This window comes from Malaya genurostris, chromosome 2 (assembly GCF_030247185.1).
Source record: "Malaya genurostris strain Urasoe2022 chromosome 2, Malgen_1.1, whole genome shotgun sequence".
Classification (NCBI taxonomy): Eukaryota; Metazoa; Arthropoda; class Insecta; order Diptera; family Culicidae; genus Malaya; species Malaya genurostris.
In genome coordinates, this window is record NC_080571.1 from 119,072,392 (window position 1) to 119,089,806 (window position 17,415).

Consider the following 17,415-nt stretch of genomic DNA (forward strand, 5'->3'; position numbering starts at 1 on the left):
GCTAAATTTAGTCAGATTATAGGCCCTTATTACCAGTATCACTACACGGTGAAAACCAAGTGAAATGATTGTGACCCTTATTATCGGTATCACTTCACGGTGAAAATCGAGTGAAGTGAATTTAGGTCCTTAGTACGGAAGTCGCTTCATAGATAAAAGTAATTATTTGTAATTTTCGTTGAAAAAATGAGTTTTTTCCACTACAGTGATCACTTCACTATGCGTGATACTGGTAATAGGGAAAATCAAATGAAGTGACACGTGAGTGAAGTGAATGTGAAAGTGGAAGTGAGAACGGTAATAAGGGCCATAGTGAAACTAAAATAAAATGAACACATCTCAATGAATTTTTCATTAGGTCTTAACAGCAAGTGTTTGTTCCTTTATTTACTTTCACTTTCAATTATTGGGGGAAAATTATAACGTTTTTTTCGAACTTTTTGATTGAATTCGGGGTTAATGATAATAATACGAAAATCCAGGCATCATTAAGTGTAAACGGGGAAACGGCTTGATAATTGACACAGAAGACAAAAAACAACTTGTTAAGGCCAGTTTGACAGCTTCAGAATCATGAATCACGCCGAACCGATTCGTCGATTTCTTTTACCCCTGGCAAGTGTACTGGTCGTTGTGATGATACTGTGGTGTATAGCAATCATACATATTCTGCCGTGAATAATCGGGAAGGGTGAAAATTGAAATTGATATTCGGGCTGCTTTTGATCGTTGGACATGTGATGATCTTGAACTAAATAGTGAGAATTCTTATTCAATTTTATGTTAATTTTTCCGCTGGATTTCCGATCTTCAATGTGACATCGTGAATAATTTCTGCCATAGCGCAATATATCTGTGTGTCGTGTGCAGGAATTCGAAAATCATTCCAACAAACGTCCTGGGTAGATAATTCAACACAGTTTTTCATTTAACTTTTAACGATATTGCCACGAATTGTTAGCGAAAAGGTTTCTTATCTAATGGAAGAATAATTTGTTTTTGTTTGTGTTGCCAAATAGATTCCTTGGTAACGAGTTTGTAGCAACCAGAAAAGTGTTGCTGGAAATAGCATTTTCAATAATTAACAAGGGGTCACTATATTTATGGTAGTTGGTACTAAATCACTCACAAACACATTTTATTCCGATTTTTCTTCGGAGTGCCTGGTCGTGTCGTCGATTTGACTGTTAATGTATTGGTGTTGTCAACTCACTGTGATGTTTCAAAACAGAAACAAACAAACAAACAAAATAAATGATTTTGAAAACGATATAAATGTTTGTTACAAACTTCTAGAGAAAGTATCTTAATGATAGTCAGTAGCGTACCGGGAGGGGGGGGGGGGGGCGAAGGAAGCATTCGCCCCGGGCGCAACATTTGAAGGGGGCGGCAAAGTCACCATTTTTTTGCTCGTCGAAGATCTTTGCGGATTTCCGGATTTTGGTTCACCTTTTTTTTGCTCTTCGAAGATCTTTGCGGATTTCCGGATTTTTGTTTTTGGCTCACTAATCCAACGATGGGGGCGGCAAAATTCTTATTTTGCCCCGGACGCCAAATTTCCTCGGTACGCCACTGATGATATTGAGCTACAGTGCTTTAAATAATACTGTATTAGTCAGTGCAAAACACTTCCTGCTTATATTGACAACTTCTGATATGTCATTCGACGGTTTGACGTTTCGCATGTCAGATCCCGCTTCACACACTCACGCGAGAAATTTAAAACAATGTTCTATTCGTGTTTCAAATTTCCATTAATCTGAAACAACCTCGGTATGCCACTGTGAATAGACATTACACGGTAAGCCTAAGATGGAGATAGAAGTTTTGCAGAAAATGGAAAACATGAATAAAAATCACTGAAAGCTCGAAATTCATTGCGGACGAAGTATGAGTAACTTATTGTAACTTGAAATAAATTTAACAATATGCATTTTTCAAACGCATTTTCTCATTTCTATTTGAGAAACAGAAACCGTAAATCCAATAACGAAATATATTCGAAACGTTGTACGCTTCTTGATTCAGTTACTCCGTTTATAATCATAACAGATTCGCATTGTTTAGTGAAACTTAGTCTTTCATGCTCGCCATTTTCACTGCCTTCCCGATTAGCTTCATTGTTTTTCTGAGCAATAAACGTACAAGCCGCTTTATCCTCGACCCAGATGAATAATTTATTGTTTTACTTTGTCGTTCGAGGATGGTCAAATCCACCGAGAGTACAAAGGAGAAAGTTTGTTTTTCATTTCAGCTTACTTTGCTGAGACATTTGCTATTTCGAAAATGCGTCTTTTTTATGTTCAACTAATTTTCCTTATTTGTCTACTTTTTCTCTTTCATTTTCCAGGTGTCGGTTCCGATTGTCAGCAATGATCGATGCAAAACCATGTTCCTCAGGGCAGGCAGACATGAATTTATTCCGGATATTTTTCTTTGCGCTGGTCACGAAACTGGTGGCCAAGACTCATGCCAGGGCGATTCCGGTGGTCCACTTCAGGTAAGCGTCGGCACCAATCTTGTTTCGCAACTGTCGTCGATCAACAAACTTTAATTGGACTTTTGTGCTTGTGTTCCACAGGTCAAAGGAAAGGATGGTCACTATTTTCTAGCCGGTATTATATCCTGGGGCATCGGATGCGCTGAAGCAAACCTACCTGGCGTTTGCACGAGGATATCGAAGTTTGTTCCGTGGATTTTGGAAACCGTTTTGTGATAAACTTTTATAACTCGTCTGCGAGAAGGATGACAAGTGAGGAGCCGTGTAATGGGAGAAGCGAAAAGTGTTCAATCAGTAAACGAAAAAGACTTGATTTTTATTTAGCACAATGTACGGTCCGAGAGATAGCAAAAACAAGTTGACACGCAGGTAGATCATGTATATATTTACTAGATTCGCCCACATCACGAATCGTTGCGATTATAGCTTCAATTTTAGTGAATCAGGATTTTTTTTCCCAATAGATAGCAATTGATGAAACCAGAATAGCCGAAAAACAAAGCTTGAACAGTCACTATAGAAGAACGATGTAAAATATGTAAAATTAGTTTGTAAGCTTAAACACTACCATTGTGTAAATACTTTTGTAACATAGTCTTAATGCATAAAACTAGAACCTTGATATTACAAATGTATATATTAATCGATCCTACACGCAACAGTTTTGCAATATTGTTAACACATCTGTTGTTAAATTGTATTTATATGAAAATAAATCATTTATTATAACGTATGTCCAAAGATTTAAACGTAATGTTCGAGCTGTTGCTGTAATTTATTGTCCGATGGTCCTTCAAATGTATCGTGGAATGATTCGCCTTTTGTCATCGAGGGATGCGTACACTCCAAGCAGTATCCATATAGCCACAATTAGTTTGGCTGGAAAAAGAATGGGCTTGCTTTTTTATAGGTGTTTTCTTCAAGATAAAAATAAACGATACCAACCACACGAAAATACCAAAATCCAGAAGATCCATGAGCTCTTCTTACCTTCACTATCGATCAGCGTGAAAATTTTGGAGAAAACTGTTACGAAAAATATTTCCTCTAGCACTGCATAAATCATGAAAACCTTTACGAGCGTTAGGTTCTCCTGAGAAGCAAAAAGCTGATGATGCAGAAAAAAATCGTTTTCAATTGTTTACCTTGAATATTCCTATGATGAGCAGCATTCCTGGAACCATCTTGATTAGAGTAGTTATTATATGATATGGCATAAAATCATCTAGTCGGAAGTAAATTTGTTTCATGAAAGTTAGTTTTTGGCTTATTTGACAAAAATCTCACCTAAATTTCCATAAAAGTCACATACTTTAGTCACCAATTCCTTATCGAATTGCATAAATGCGGCTGGGTTTGCTTTGCTGCACTGGAGATTCATCAGCTTCAGGAGTTCGATCGTTTCCATCGTGTAGTAGAAAGACGTAACTATCCACATGAAGCCCAAGAAATAGCCGAAAACTTTGTAACATTCTTTTGTACACATTCTGGATCCGCACACAATCATTGGTGTTTTTCAATGTTGTTGTGTTCAATTTTTGGACCTAATTTTGACACTTAGTTGATATAAGCAGGCTTTGAAGTTACGCTAAAAAGGTCGTGTGACCTTTCGTTGCAAAATTCGGTAAAATACACGTATTACTTGAAGTATGTCGTTTGATTCATTTCAACATCGTTGTATCATCATGAAGTAATATGATTGTTTCTCGCCTATTTTATTTTTCATATAAACATTTGCTATATTGTATTATGATTATCGATGGTTATGCCATAGCTCTTTTGTCTAAGTCTTATATTAGTTTAGAGCGTTCTGTTGAATATTTTTGAACTTCTGAGTTTGACTCATGATAAACAGATTCACACTCTCTCGTTTTACTGCTTCTTCCATATTATACGATTTTCTTGTAATGGATTCGAATGTTTTTGAAACTATCCAGATCTGCATTCCAAAGTAAACTGGAAGAAACATTTACATGATTGAAAGCAAAGAATTATTAAATAAATGCATATTCGATAGTTGAGCATTTTGCAGTAGTTTTGGAGTTGCATGTTAGCATAAATCAAATAAGCATAGATTTCTCACAGTACGGTGACACTAACAGCACCTCTAGTGACAAACGGGTGTACTTTTTTCCATTAGCTACTGTGGTTGTGTTAAATGCGCAGGCAACTTTTTGCATGCATTTTAGGAGCATTTACGCACCCATTCTCCACCAGACGGTGCTTTTGGTGTCACGGGTTTCTCAACTACATTACTATTACACTGGGAAATCTATGTTTATTTGATTTATGATGTTAGTATAAAAGATTGCTTTCAAAGCCGAATTTTTTCCTTGCATTTCCTTAACCAATAGTTTTACTTGCACAAGTACAATGAAAGATGAGCAAATCAACCTTTGAACCTATTCATAATCCACCTAGTGGTATCATAATGCCTCATCGAAACAGTCTCATTAAGAACTTTTTTGACCTTTTTATTGAGTTAATTTCTGTCAATAATTTGGTTTCATTTTTGACACTAATTTATCTAGATTGATTCGAGTAGTTCGCAAAAATATGCTTCAGCGTTTATGTTACATATCCGACATCATTTCTCAAACCAACCGCTTGACATTGCGTTGCCTTTTTGTATGAGCAGAGTAATGCTAATCTAAAAAAATGCATGAAACCCTATAGCTCCCGAATCGGAAGTCGGACCCGGATGAAATTCAACAGAAACCTGGATGTGGATGGGAGATAAATGGTCGCTTCTTCAATAACAGCATCATCAACGTGCACTGTTCACATGAGACAAGACCCGATGACGAGAAGCTGAAGCGAACCTACGACAGCTGTCCACGGCGGGATGTAAAACTCGTCATCGGCGACATGAACGCTCAGGTAGGCCGGGAGGTAATGTACAGGCCTGTGATCGGGCTGGGGAGCCTGCGCGCGGCATCATATGACAGCGGCCAACGATGCGTAAACTTTGCAGCCTCCCGAGGATTGATAGTCTGAAGCGCTTTCTTCCCCGCACGATATCCACGAAGCCACCTGTAGAACGCTTGATCAACAAACGGAAAACCATGTTCTTATTGACGGGCTATTCTTCTCCGGCGTCATCAATGTCCGCATCTAGCGCAGTACCAACATGGATTCTGACCACTATCTTATCGCGGTTTGTGTGCGCTCAAAACTATCGACGGTGCATAACACTCGTCGTACACGAACGCCGAGGCTCAATCTCGAGCAGCTACGTAGCGTATGTATGCAAAGGAATACGCGCAACAACTGGAGCTAGTGCTACCAACGGAAGAGCAGCTTGGCGCGGCGACTCTTGAAAACGGCTGGAGGAACATAAGGTCAACCGTGAGTAGCACTGCTGCAACCGTTCTAGGTACCAGATTAACGAATCGAGGAAAAAACTGGTTTGCCACCAGTAGGCCGAAGAGAAGAATGCAGCAAGTGTTTTCGGAGAAAAAAGCGCTAACAGGAAGATCGCGATCGCTGAATTGCGTAAATGATACCCGGAAGTTTTATGAGAAGGTGAATCGCTCACGTAGAAGCCACAGGCCATAGGCCAAAATGTGCAGAAATACCAGTGGTAATCTTCTCAACAAACGAATTTAAGGTGATAAACAGGTGAAAGCAGTACTACGACGAGCATCTGAATGGCGAAGCGCTAGATACAGAGAACAACACAGGACACAAACTGCACCTGATCTATCGGAGATAAGCGAAGAGAGGAACAACAAAACCATGTTCAATTCCTGCTACAACATGGAGGAGAGGTACTGGCTAGAGCGGTGCACTAGCAACTACCGCAACATGTGATTGACTGTTGCGACTACCGCGCAATCACATTGCTGAACGCCGTCTACAAAGTACTCTCCCAAATCCTTTGCCGTCGTCTACAACCAATAACCAAGAATTCGTAGAGTCGTACCGAGCGGGATTTACTGGAGCCCGCGCCACTACGGATCACATATTCGCGATAAGACAAGTACTCCACAAGTGTCGTAAATACAACGTACCCACGCATCACCTATTTATTGCCTTCAAAGCGGCAGTGTCGTCTGCTCGATCGAGAACAGCTAACAGATTATACACGAATACGGTTATCCGGATAAACTGATGAACCGATTGGTCGAAGCAACAATAGATAGAGTGATGTGCTACGTCCGAGTATCTGGGACGCTCTCGAGTCCTTTTGAATCTCGGAGAGGGCTACGGCAAGGCTATCTTGTATCTTGTTCAATAATGCTTTGGAAGGTGTGATTCGAAGTGCGAAGATCGATACGAGTGGTATGATCTTCCGGAAGTCCGTATAGCGTTTTGGCTTCGCTAACAATATTGTTATTGTGACACGTAACCTTGAGAAGATGATGGAAACATACATTGGACTGAAAGCCGAGGCTAGACGTATCGGACTGGTCATAAATGCGTCAAAACCAAAATACATAGGAGGAAAAGGCTCTAGTGAAGAAACAGCACCCCTCCCATCAAGAATATTGATGGACCGTGGTGATATCGAGGCGGTTGACGAGATCGTGTATTTGGCCTCACTGGTGCTCGCCGATAATGATACAAGCAGAGAAATTCAGAATTGTTTCAGAAGGCGTACTTTGGACTCAAATAAAAAAACCCTTGGATCGAGAAAAGTACGCCACCGCATGAATTGTATCATCTACAAAGCGCTCATTAGACCGGTTGTTCTCTATGCCGACGTTGGCTGGACTATGTTGACAGTATGTGTTTTTGAAAGAAAGATGCCACGGACCATCTATAGCGGGGTGTAGATAGAAGACGGAACTTTTGAATCACGAATTTCAACAGCTGCTAGGAGAACCACCCATCGTGCGGACATCCTCAATCAGGCGGCTATGATGGGCTGGGCATGTCGTTAGGATGTCGGACGACTTCCAGTGAAAATGGTTCTAGAATCTAATCCGACTGGTACAAGAATAAGAGGAGCGCAGCGAGCATGGTGGATCGAACAAGTGAAGGGCGATCTACGAAGCATTCGTGCTTTGAGTGGCTGGCGATGAGCAGCCATGGACTGAGTTATGTAGAGACGCATGCTTGATACAGCAAAGGACACCCCAGGACCATAGCTGTTAGGTAAGGTAAGTGAGTACATTAAAAGTAACTGTAAAATACTGCATTGTAATCAGGCACGTACCCAAAGAACCCTGGCCCCTCCCGAAATTAAAGTAAAGTAATTTCCATTTTGGGATTTTGTTACGTGTGGTTTTGTTTCACTTCTGGTGGCTGCTTTTCAGTACCGGACCACCAGTTCAGGATCGTTTAACTTTTGGGTCTCCTGGAGAATCTTCACTTCACTATTTTATTGGGGCGGACTTTCTTTCCAACCTGTGGCCACTGAGTAAATCGTTTCGGCGGAAACAAGTAACAAAATACACAAAATGGACGACACATCTTGTATAAAAAAAGACCGTACAATTTTTAACTTTTTAAACGCTATATTGTATCTATTCACTAATATTTTTACTTGCGCAAGTTTATTCGGTGAACGTCTTAGCTCAGCTCTCCGTTGCGGCCGTGATGATCGTTGGTCGACTTGATGATCTCGGCGGGCGACGACGGGCGGGACGGCACTGGCTTCGGGGCGGTGGGACAGCAACTCGTCTTTAGATGACGCAGCAACTCGGCCTGTCTGAAGCAGCAACGGAGGCCTTCGTTCCGAGGATAATACCCGGAGAGTGGTACTGCACGTACTATTTTCTTCGTTTCACAGCAAAGGCACACACAAAGGCACACACGGCTAGTAGCAAATGAATTTATCCGGCAAACTTAACCGGTCTATTGCACTTGTCCCGAAAAAAAAAACGTTCGTGGGATACCTTCGGTACTAAAAATTGATCCCTTTAGATCCACTTAGACCAGAATTCAAACGGAACGAAACGGATTGTCACTTTTGGGTAGGTGACACGGTGCTGCAACCAATACTCTCCCCGGCCAACAAAATACTAGCTGCCGCTCAAGGGTTTTCCCGCGGTTTTATCGGCTTGCTGTCCGTTTTCCATCCCAATCCTACCGCCGCCTTCAAAGCATGCCACCCCGCATTTTATGCTGCGATGATGACGATGATGACGACGATGACAGTGTGTAGACAGATGACAGTTACAATGTATTATCGTTTTCTGGTTGGTGTCTTGATTAATATTTGTACCTACTATACTTGTTTCCTTTTTCTAACTATTATTTAATATGTGATATGATTTTTTTTTCCTTCGGACCAATCCGCCACAGCGGTTTCACACCAACTATGAACACATTAGCCGCTTCCTCACCGCAGTTTGTGGGCGGAACATCAACAACACTTTTCCGAATCTTGCCGAGCGGTTGTTGTACTTGATTAATTCCGCTCATTCATTCATTATTAATGCCCCAGGGCGCAGGTACGCACGCATTCCCAACTCTTTCATTCGCGGCAGTATCACGAAAAGCTCTTTCACTAAATTCGTTTATAGATGGTTAGATTCCGAATTTCTCTTTTTAATTTAATTATATATTTTCCTCTCAACTGGTTGCTTCACTGTATCATCACAATTATCACCCTGTTCAACTCCTTTATAATTAGCCAATTTCACTTATTGAGTCAGACATTAAAATTCATCTTCGCAATCCATCATTACACGGTACAGTAACTGTCAACAGGTTTTCCGCTCTGCAGTTCAAATACACATTTTTGCAGCAACGTAACCGGCAAATTTCAAACATCGATCAACCAATCAATTTCCACCATCAGTTTCATCATCAAATCTTTTGCAAATTCTCATCACTGAACTCCGGATCCATAAGGATTTGGAAATTCGTCAGCAACTTGTTACAACCCAAACTGAACGAAACATAACGTCAAATCCGCACCGACAAAAAATTCAGAAGGCACCACGCAATTCGATTCACGGTCCAAACCGTACTGATGTGATATGATTTGATATATGAATTGAACAATAACAAAGATATATACATAAATTGATGAATATAAATAAATAAATAAATACTTTTGAATATAATATATAATTTAATAATCAATATGTAGTAAATAAATGTAAATGAATAAATAAATATATAAATATATAAATAAATAAATAGAATAAATAATTAAACAAATAAATAAACCCTACTTTTGACACCAACCTAGGCTATTAAGCAGAACTTAAACGTGACTCAAACGTGTAAACACGGAGTAGAAACGCGATTGACATTTAAATTCTACTTAGACATTTACTGACAATGAAAAGAAACAAAAATATACAATATTCAAAAATTATATACAAGCAGGACTCAGTGACCAAAGGAATTATATTGTGACCAAAGAAACACAGGTCACAATTTTTAACCACTATCTCCGGAATCAGGAACAGAAGTAAGTTTGTTGACCATCAACTAACAAGATCTGCTAATTGGAAGATTTTACCAACCCGTTTTAAATAACCCGCTTCTTTTCACAATCGATTTTTTTTTCGAAGCTCAAAAGTCGGTTTTCACAGTGATTAAAATCAATGTCAAAATTAAAGGAAATGGTACTGGATGACCAGAAAGTGCCATGAGGTTTAGTACTGAGCAAACATTCTTTGAAGAAAACTTGGAATCTAAAACTGGAACTATCGTCACTAAAAATGACGAATTTAGATTTTTATACTGTCTAGACCAGAGATGTAAAGTAAAAATTTTAAATATATTCTCTGATCCAGATACGGAAGTTGATTCGATGAAATTCAATAGGATCATATGGGATTATAAGACACTTCATTTGAATAAAAATTTGTTAAAATCGGCTCGAACATCTGTTTCAAAACATTTTTGCCTTTCTCATATAGAAAGGTTATGCAATCACTTGAAAAACCGACTAGTGTAAATTGGCCCGGAGGGCCAAGTGTCATATATTATTCGACTCAGTTCATCGAGCTTAGCAATGTCTGTGTGTGTATGTATGTGTGTGTGTATGTGTTAAATAATCTCACTAGGTTTTCTCGGAGATGGCTGAACCGATTTTGACATCCTTAGATTCAAATGAAAGGTCTCGTGGTCCCCTCACGTGGTCCACTCACTTTTCTCAGTGATGGTTTGACCGATTTCCACAAACTTAGATTCAAATGAAAGGTCTTCCGGTCTTATACGGAATTCCTGAATTTCATCCGGATCCGACTTCCGGTTCCAGAGTTATAGGGTAAAGTGTGTTCAATTTTGTACACCGTCACTTAAAATATTTTTGGATGCAACAAACATTTAAATCGTAATTTAAAGTGCGTACTAGTGAAGTTTGTGTGTCATGTTAGTTGGTGGCCGTTCGAACCGACTTTGATTATACCGGTTCTCGGGTTCCGGTGTCGGAAGTGCATGTAATAGTGAACCCACTTCGTTTTCTTGAGGATGACCTACGCAATCAAAGCACTGTTTTGTTCTGTATGTTATACACAAACAATCTCTTGGTTTCTTTCAAAAATCGAAGAGAAAAATTTTGAATAGAATACCACAATATTATATGTACATGAGAAAGGCATCATTACACCACTAGGTGGATTAAAACAGGTTTTTCTTATTCACATCGTGACTTATAGGAACATAAAAAAGTTGAAATTAAATGTTTTAATACTCATGCCTATTTGGTCAAATTGTTGTCCCACCAGGTAGGAAAACGATTCTTAGGATTCTGTAAATGATATTGAAGCGTCAGAGATAGTGCAAATAAGTTGCATATACTTACAATTACTATTAACCATTAAGCAAATTCTGACAAAAATAGAAGTAATATTTAATTGAAACGATTTGCTGTTTGTATTATAAATCACATCAGAAGCAAGTTTACATTTTTCCATACAACAAAAATCAAAGAATTGCTGAAGCAAATTATGTTAATAATAGAACTGAAAAGACGTCGAGCACCAAACTTAAACCTCGACAGTATGAATCAATTGATACTGCAATCATCCCTGATCTGAATGAATTCTAAGTGTCAGAAGGATCGTAGCATGCAATAGTTTAGTACGCTATGAATCGGCTGCGATATCTGTTGAAATAGGAGGTTAATTTCCACAGAATGCAATACCAAGATATTGCTTTTAGTATTATTAAAATCAGTAAAATTTCTCTGAAACCTTGAATTGAACAATTTTACTTACCTACACATAGCAGCAATACAAATCCCCATAATATCATGAGAACATCGCTATGGGCATCGAAAAACGATATGAGTATTGTGAACCAGCAGCCGAAAAAAAATGTTACATTTATGAATAAAAATCCACGGAACACTTTCAACACGAATCGCATGTCCTGCATTACAAAATGCCATAATTTTACTACTCGTGCAAACTTTTCAAACTGAAACAAATAGGCATGCTTACCAATGCAACCCCCACTACCATTAGCAACGACATGAGGCACCCGAGAGCCAGCATGAACACCAATGCAATATATGTTTCTGCATCGAATAGAACAAATTATAGTTATAACTACTAATTATAAAATATATTGGTACACTCTCAGCATCGTAGCCGTGGCAAAGTGGAGCTTCACACAACTTACTCATGTTACAGATTTCCCCGGAAACGCGACTACCATCCGGAATCGGGTTCACGCTGCAGTTATCACGCATAATTTTCTCACTTACTTTGTCCGCCTCCACGGCGATGCTAATTGCCCAGAAAATGTTACAGCAGGCATAAAAGTAGCAGAGAAATTTGAGAGTGCCACCCGAACACATTTCAGTAACGGAGTTTCAGTCTGTTGTTCGTTCCAGCTACCAGCTAAAACTGGCAGGCGATTTGAATTGGGCCAGCGGCAAAATCATCCACCCGTGAAAATAGATTGGATCGGATCTGTTGAACGGATGGCCATACAAATCATTTCGTAAACGAGCAGATTTCAATGATCGATTTAATTCGATGGATCAAAAAGATGAATAATTCAGCAACGCTCGAACGAAACACACGAGCTATACTTTGTTGAATTGAACTGCGGCTTCTTCAGTGAACTCGATAATCAAAACAAATCGATCAATCTAAATGATGGAAATATGTTCATATCCGGCAGCAACGGGAACGCATAACGGAATGTTTGCCTACCACAAACTACCCTGCGTTCCCAGTGCAAAAACCTTGTTTGTGATTGAGGCAAGTCTTTTGTTGGCAATACGAAGTGCTGTATTTACACCTTGAAAACAAAAACGTTTATATCGATGGGATTTACCTAGTATAGGACTACTTTGTAAGATTGTGGAAAGCTGGAGCAATGAGTCATAAAAACGATGAATAAAAAAAAGGGCTGAAAACGAATTTCCTTTTGCCGGATACCAACACATTTCCGTTGAAAAGAAAGTGCAACGGTCCTAAGGACCAAAAGAGAATAGCCTTTTGTGTCAAATATTCTTGTGTTTCACTCAAACTAAGAAAAATGCATTTTCTTTCGGTACCCGAGACTAACCCTCGAATTCATACTACTTTCACTAAATCGCTATTATCTTATCCGTCTCCATGAATAGGGAAGCAATGGCCGAGGCAACGTGGCTCAGACCATGACAGGTTCAAGTGGAGGCGACAATTTTCAACCATAAATTAGCTTTTACATGCTGCGATAAAGACATTTCATTCGTTTGCCTTACGTCAGCTATTTTTGCTACTCGTTTGCATATCTGATATCCGGAAGCGAGGCAAAACGGTTCCCGGGTACGATTTTATCATAGTATCAACCTATGACTGGCAAGCATCCGACAAGGAACATGGTAACAAGCATTCCTGACCAGAAAACCATAACAGCACTAAAGCGCAAGTTCGGAGAGAGCGGCACCCGGCTTCCACGAAGTGGCAAGCGAAGAGCGGCTGTCGCTGGTTTGTCCTTATCAGTGCACACTACCTTAACAAATCCCGATTCGGGGTGTATGAAATTCAGCTGAGATAATCACTTGAAACACGTGAGTCTCGCCGTTCGGGTCTTTGTTTATCACCATCGGCTGTTGAATTGCGAGCCTCTATTTTCTCTGTTGTGACCAGAATTCGTTCTCTCGCTCTCGGTTCTATGTAATTTTAGTCCTTTTCCCGGAATTGAGATAAAATATCCTTGCATTTTGTCGTGAAATGTTAGTCTTTCGTGAGTGTTCGAGACGAACGTTAGTACAATCATTGGAAAATAACGTGTTGTGGATACGGGAAGCCTGTCGTTCCAGTATAGTTTTTCACTTGAAAGTTCGGTTTAAAGTTTCAAACAGATTTCAAAAAGTGCCAAAGGAATTCGCAGCTGGAATCTATCTGGTCTGCCGTTGTTCTGTCTGTTGTGTGCATAAATCACAATTCGTGGAGAAAATGTTATTATTTGAAACAACAAAATAAATCACAAATCACTAGCGAAGATCACAGCAAGAATCGAGAACAGTCTTCTGTTACCAAAAGGATCCAGTTAGATTATTTGATGTAAGTGTTCAATCGAATTCGTTTGGTTATGAAAGCAGTGTCGCAGATTGGCTCGACAGCCAATCATGCATGAATGTGGTCTGAATAGTCATTCAAGGAATCAACAGAGAACGTTTTGTGCGGTACAAAGGAAAATCAAATGAAGGTGATTTCTCTATTAGGAGGCGATGTTGCGGAAAATCAGTACCATTACGAGGCATCAAATGGATATTATTTTTCTACTATTGCTTTTCTTGATTCCTAGATGTCGGCTGAGTTTAGTGCTTTAAGGATTCTGTAGGTTGTGAATTTGCTGGATTGTATTTATGATAGAATATATATGTTTCGGATAACCTAGGTAAATGTTGAAAATTTAAATTGATTGAAAATAAATAAATCAATCAATATATTACTGAAAGAAAAACTAATTCCTAATGTTATAAGATCGTAACAGGTATTAAATATATAGAATTATGGAAGTAAGTGAATTTTTCAAAGTTAATTTATTCATGCCAACTTAAAAAATTCCAATCGAAATCAACGGAAACACGAACATAAGGAAGGTTTTAAAGCGTACAAGGAATTATTGTGGAAACGTGATTTATTTTTATTCTCTATGAAAAACTAGTGCATTGAATGTCACGTTTATACAGGGTCCGGCAATGAAAATGATGCATCGAAACAAACCGATGAAGTTCATAAAAACAAAAACTTTTTATTTAAAATTTAATCAATTCTTCTTCAAAACAAATCACTGCTTGAAAATTTGTACATGAGTTTAACCACTCGCCACTGGCGGATCGAGGAACGCATTGTACGAGGTTCACTGAAGCTCTTGTGATATTTCGTTCCAGCGCCGGATGTCGCTACAGGACTCCCACACCTTCTGGATTTCGGCCTCCAACATGCTGTGGACAGTGAAGTCTTGAAAGTTCGGTTTCGGCAAATTGGTTGTCAATTCCGAACGCGCAATGAACCCTGAAAAGTGTTCCACAATCCACAGTCCAGTTTTCATTGCTTTGTGAGTCGGTTCCAAGTGCGGTGCAAAATTCCTGGATCGAAATAATGACGTGCCCACGGTTCGATGGCGTTCTTTGTGACTGGTTCCCGGTATGAATTTTGGATGATCTTCACTCTTTCAAGGCCAAAAATCCAACGGAAACCGACCATCACGGGTGGTTCCGATCAAAAGCATCGCCGAAGCTGGTCGTCGTCAGCTCATCGGCATAGGCTCGTAATTTTCCTGGCAACAACTAAACTTCTTCATTCAGTAAAAACCATTCAAGCGAAGAGGTTGTGTTTCGATTGTACTGGCTCGTGAGTTAACGGCTGCTACCGAGACAATTCTAAGCTTCAGGTAGTTAAACTGCCCATAGCAAACGCAATATTCGGGGCGTTTCCCGACTGGAAAGCTAGCAACGAAGGCCATCCCGTTCATACGCACAGAGGTGTAGAGACACAGAGGTGCGAGAGCATAGAAGTGACGAGTCACAGAGGTGCCATCGCATAAAGGTGCGAAGACGAAGGGGTGCAAAGGCACAGAGGTGCTAAAGCAACCCAGTGCTGATCTACCAGGTACCAGAATTTGTACGCTGCGTAGGATCAAAAGAGACGGCATATATCGCGAGGTGCTACACTGCAAGCATCGCATTTGATCGCCACCAAGAGCAAAAGCACTGTACCTGGGGTCAGGTACAGCAAGTGCAGTGGTGTTCACAACGACGGCAGAGCAACTGAGATAGCAGTAAACAACAGAAGACTGCCAATTGGAAACAGCAAAAGACTGCCAATTGGAAATCGTTGGAAGAGCTTCACGTCGTTCTTCACGATAAAGGAACAGAGACATCAGCTACAAGGTAGATTTAATTTAATTTATTTTTTATTTCTTATATCTGAAATTTTACTAAACATAAGTTTTTATTTTGGTATTATTAATTTACAAAAAAAATTTAATGTAATGGATGATCTCATGGAAGATCATCCGAATCCGATTCCGGATACTAGTAAAAGTTTAAATACTCCGAGGGCTAAACATTATCCACAGGGTACCACTGGGCCATGGATAGTCTATCTTCGAAAAAAAGAAAAGATTTTAAACTTGATGCAAATTACAAAGGATTTGACATCACATTTCTCTGAAGTTAAAGAAATCTGTAAGGTTAATAGAGATAAAATTCGAGTTGTAGTTAACGACTTGAAACAGGCAAACGATATTGTAACCTGTAAATTATTTGCTATTGAATATCGAGTTTACATTCCATCGAAGGAGGTAGAAATTGACGGTGTTGTGACTGAAGCAAGTCTGACAGCAGATGATTTACTTAAAAATGGAGTTGGCCGTTTTAAAAACTCCATGCTTGAGGGAGTTAAGATACTCGAGTGCAAACAATTGTACTCAGCATCTATTGTCGATGGAAAAAAGTCTTATCGTCCCTCAGATTCGTTTCGCGTAACATTTGCCGGATCTGCATTGCCTAGCCATGTCTATATCGATAAAATTCGTCTTCCTGTTCGGCTTTTCGTACCGCATGTTATGAATTGCACGAACTGTAAAAAATTCGGACATACAGCTACTTACTGTAGTAATAAGTCCAAATGTATCAAATGTCAAGGGCCTCATAAGGATAATCTTTGCGATAAAGATGTTGAAAAATGTGTTTATTGTGGGGAAAGCCCTCATGATGATCTTTCAGTGTGCGCTGCATTTAAGCTGCGTAAAGACAAAATGAAGCTTTCTTTAAAAGCACGGTCTAAGCGCACATATGCAGAAATGCTCAAAACGGTCATACATGTCTCCCCTTTGGAAACCGAAAACGGTTTTTCAAATCTTGCGGAGCCAGAGGAATCTGACTCTGACGGAAATAGTGAAGATACCTCGTTTGTCACTCCTCAAGGGTCTGTTAAGAGGAGATTAACAAACCACAAAATACCAAAAAAGACACCTAAAATTATACCTTCAAAAAAAGATCCCCGTGTTAAAGCTAAAAAGCCAAATTTAAAACCAAAAACTGTGCCTCCTGGTTTGTCAAATTCACAAACCAATCCAGGAACTAGCTCAAGAAAAGACAATAATCCAGTGGGCTCCATTTCACATTCACCAACAGGATTACTGAAATTTTCGGAAATTGTAGAATGGATTTTCGCTGCATTCAATATTTCTGAACCTCTAAAGACCATCATAACAGCATTCCTTCCAATAGCTAGAACTTTTTTGAAACAGTTATCAGCTCAATGGCCAGCTCTTTCAGGTTTTGTATCATTTGATGGATAATTTATCATCCGCCGCAAATGATTCAATCACTGTCCTGCAGTGGAATTGTCGAAGCATCATGCCAAAACTTGATTCATTTAAAGTTTTGTTGCATAGTCAAAAATGTGATGTATTTGCTTTGTGCGAAACATGGCTTACATCAAACATAGCCTTAAATTTTAATGACTTTAACATTATACGTCTCGACAGAGACTCCCCGTATGGTGGAGTGCTTTTAGGAATTAAGAAATGTTATTCCTTTTATAGATTAA

The 17,415-nt window shown here is 39.4% G+C and overlaps 3 protein-coding genes across 8 annotated transcripts in view; 2 read left to right on the forward strand and 1 right to left on the reverse strand.

Annotated features, from left to right (window-relative positions):
- The window catches only part of LOC131431618 (serine proteinase stubble), a 409,964-nt gene extending 406,799 nt beyond the window's left edge, over positions 1–3,165 (forward strand). For 2 of the 5 annotated variants that reach the window (XM_058597441.1, XM_058597442.1), the window contains 2 exons: positions 2,351–2,500; positions 2,582–3,163. In XM_058597441.1, coding sequence (XP_058453424.1) covers positions 2,351–2,500; positions 2,582–2,716 — 285 coding nt within the window. In that variant the 3' untranslated portion in view covers positions 2,717–3,163. Of the gene's footprint in view, positions 1–2,350; positions 2,501–2,581 lie in introns of all 5 variants that reach the window. The other 3 variants (XR_009229703.1, XM_058597443.1, XM_058597444.1) reach the window with 3 other exon arrangements.
- Positions 3,139–17,415, reverse strand: part of LOC131431623 (uncharacterized) — a 51,385-nt gene continuing 37,108 nt past the window's right edge. Inside the window, exons 2-5 of the mRNA XM_058597450.1 lie at positions 3,788–4,456; positions 3,646–3,725; positions 3,446–3,593; positions 3,139–3,379 (exon numbers count right to left, since the gene is read on the reverse strand). Of these exons, the coding sequence (XP_058453433.1) occupies positions 3,294–3,379; positions 3,446–3,593; positions 3,646–3,725; positions 3,788–4,007 (534 nt within the window). The 5' untranslated portion in view covers positions 4,008–4,456 and the 3' untranslated portion in view covers positions 3,139–3,293. The remainder of the gene's footprint in view (positions 3,380–3,445; positions 3,594–3,645; positions 3,726–3,787; positions 4,457–17,415) is intronic.
- The window catches only part of LOC131431617 (probable serine/threonine-protein kinase clkA), a 65,962-nt gene continuing 62,146 nt past the window's right edge, over positions 13,600–17,415 (forward strand). For both annotated transcript variants that reach the window (XM_058597439.1, XM_058597440.1), the window contains exon 1: positions 13,600–13,914. The gene's annotated coding sequence lies outside the window, so the exon portion shown is untranslated. The remainder of the gene's footprint in view (positions 13,915–17,415) is intronic.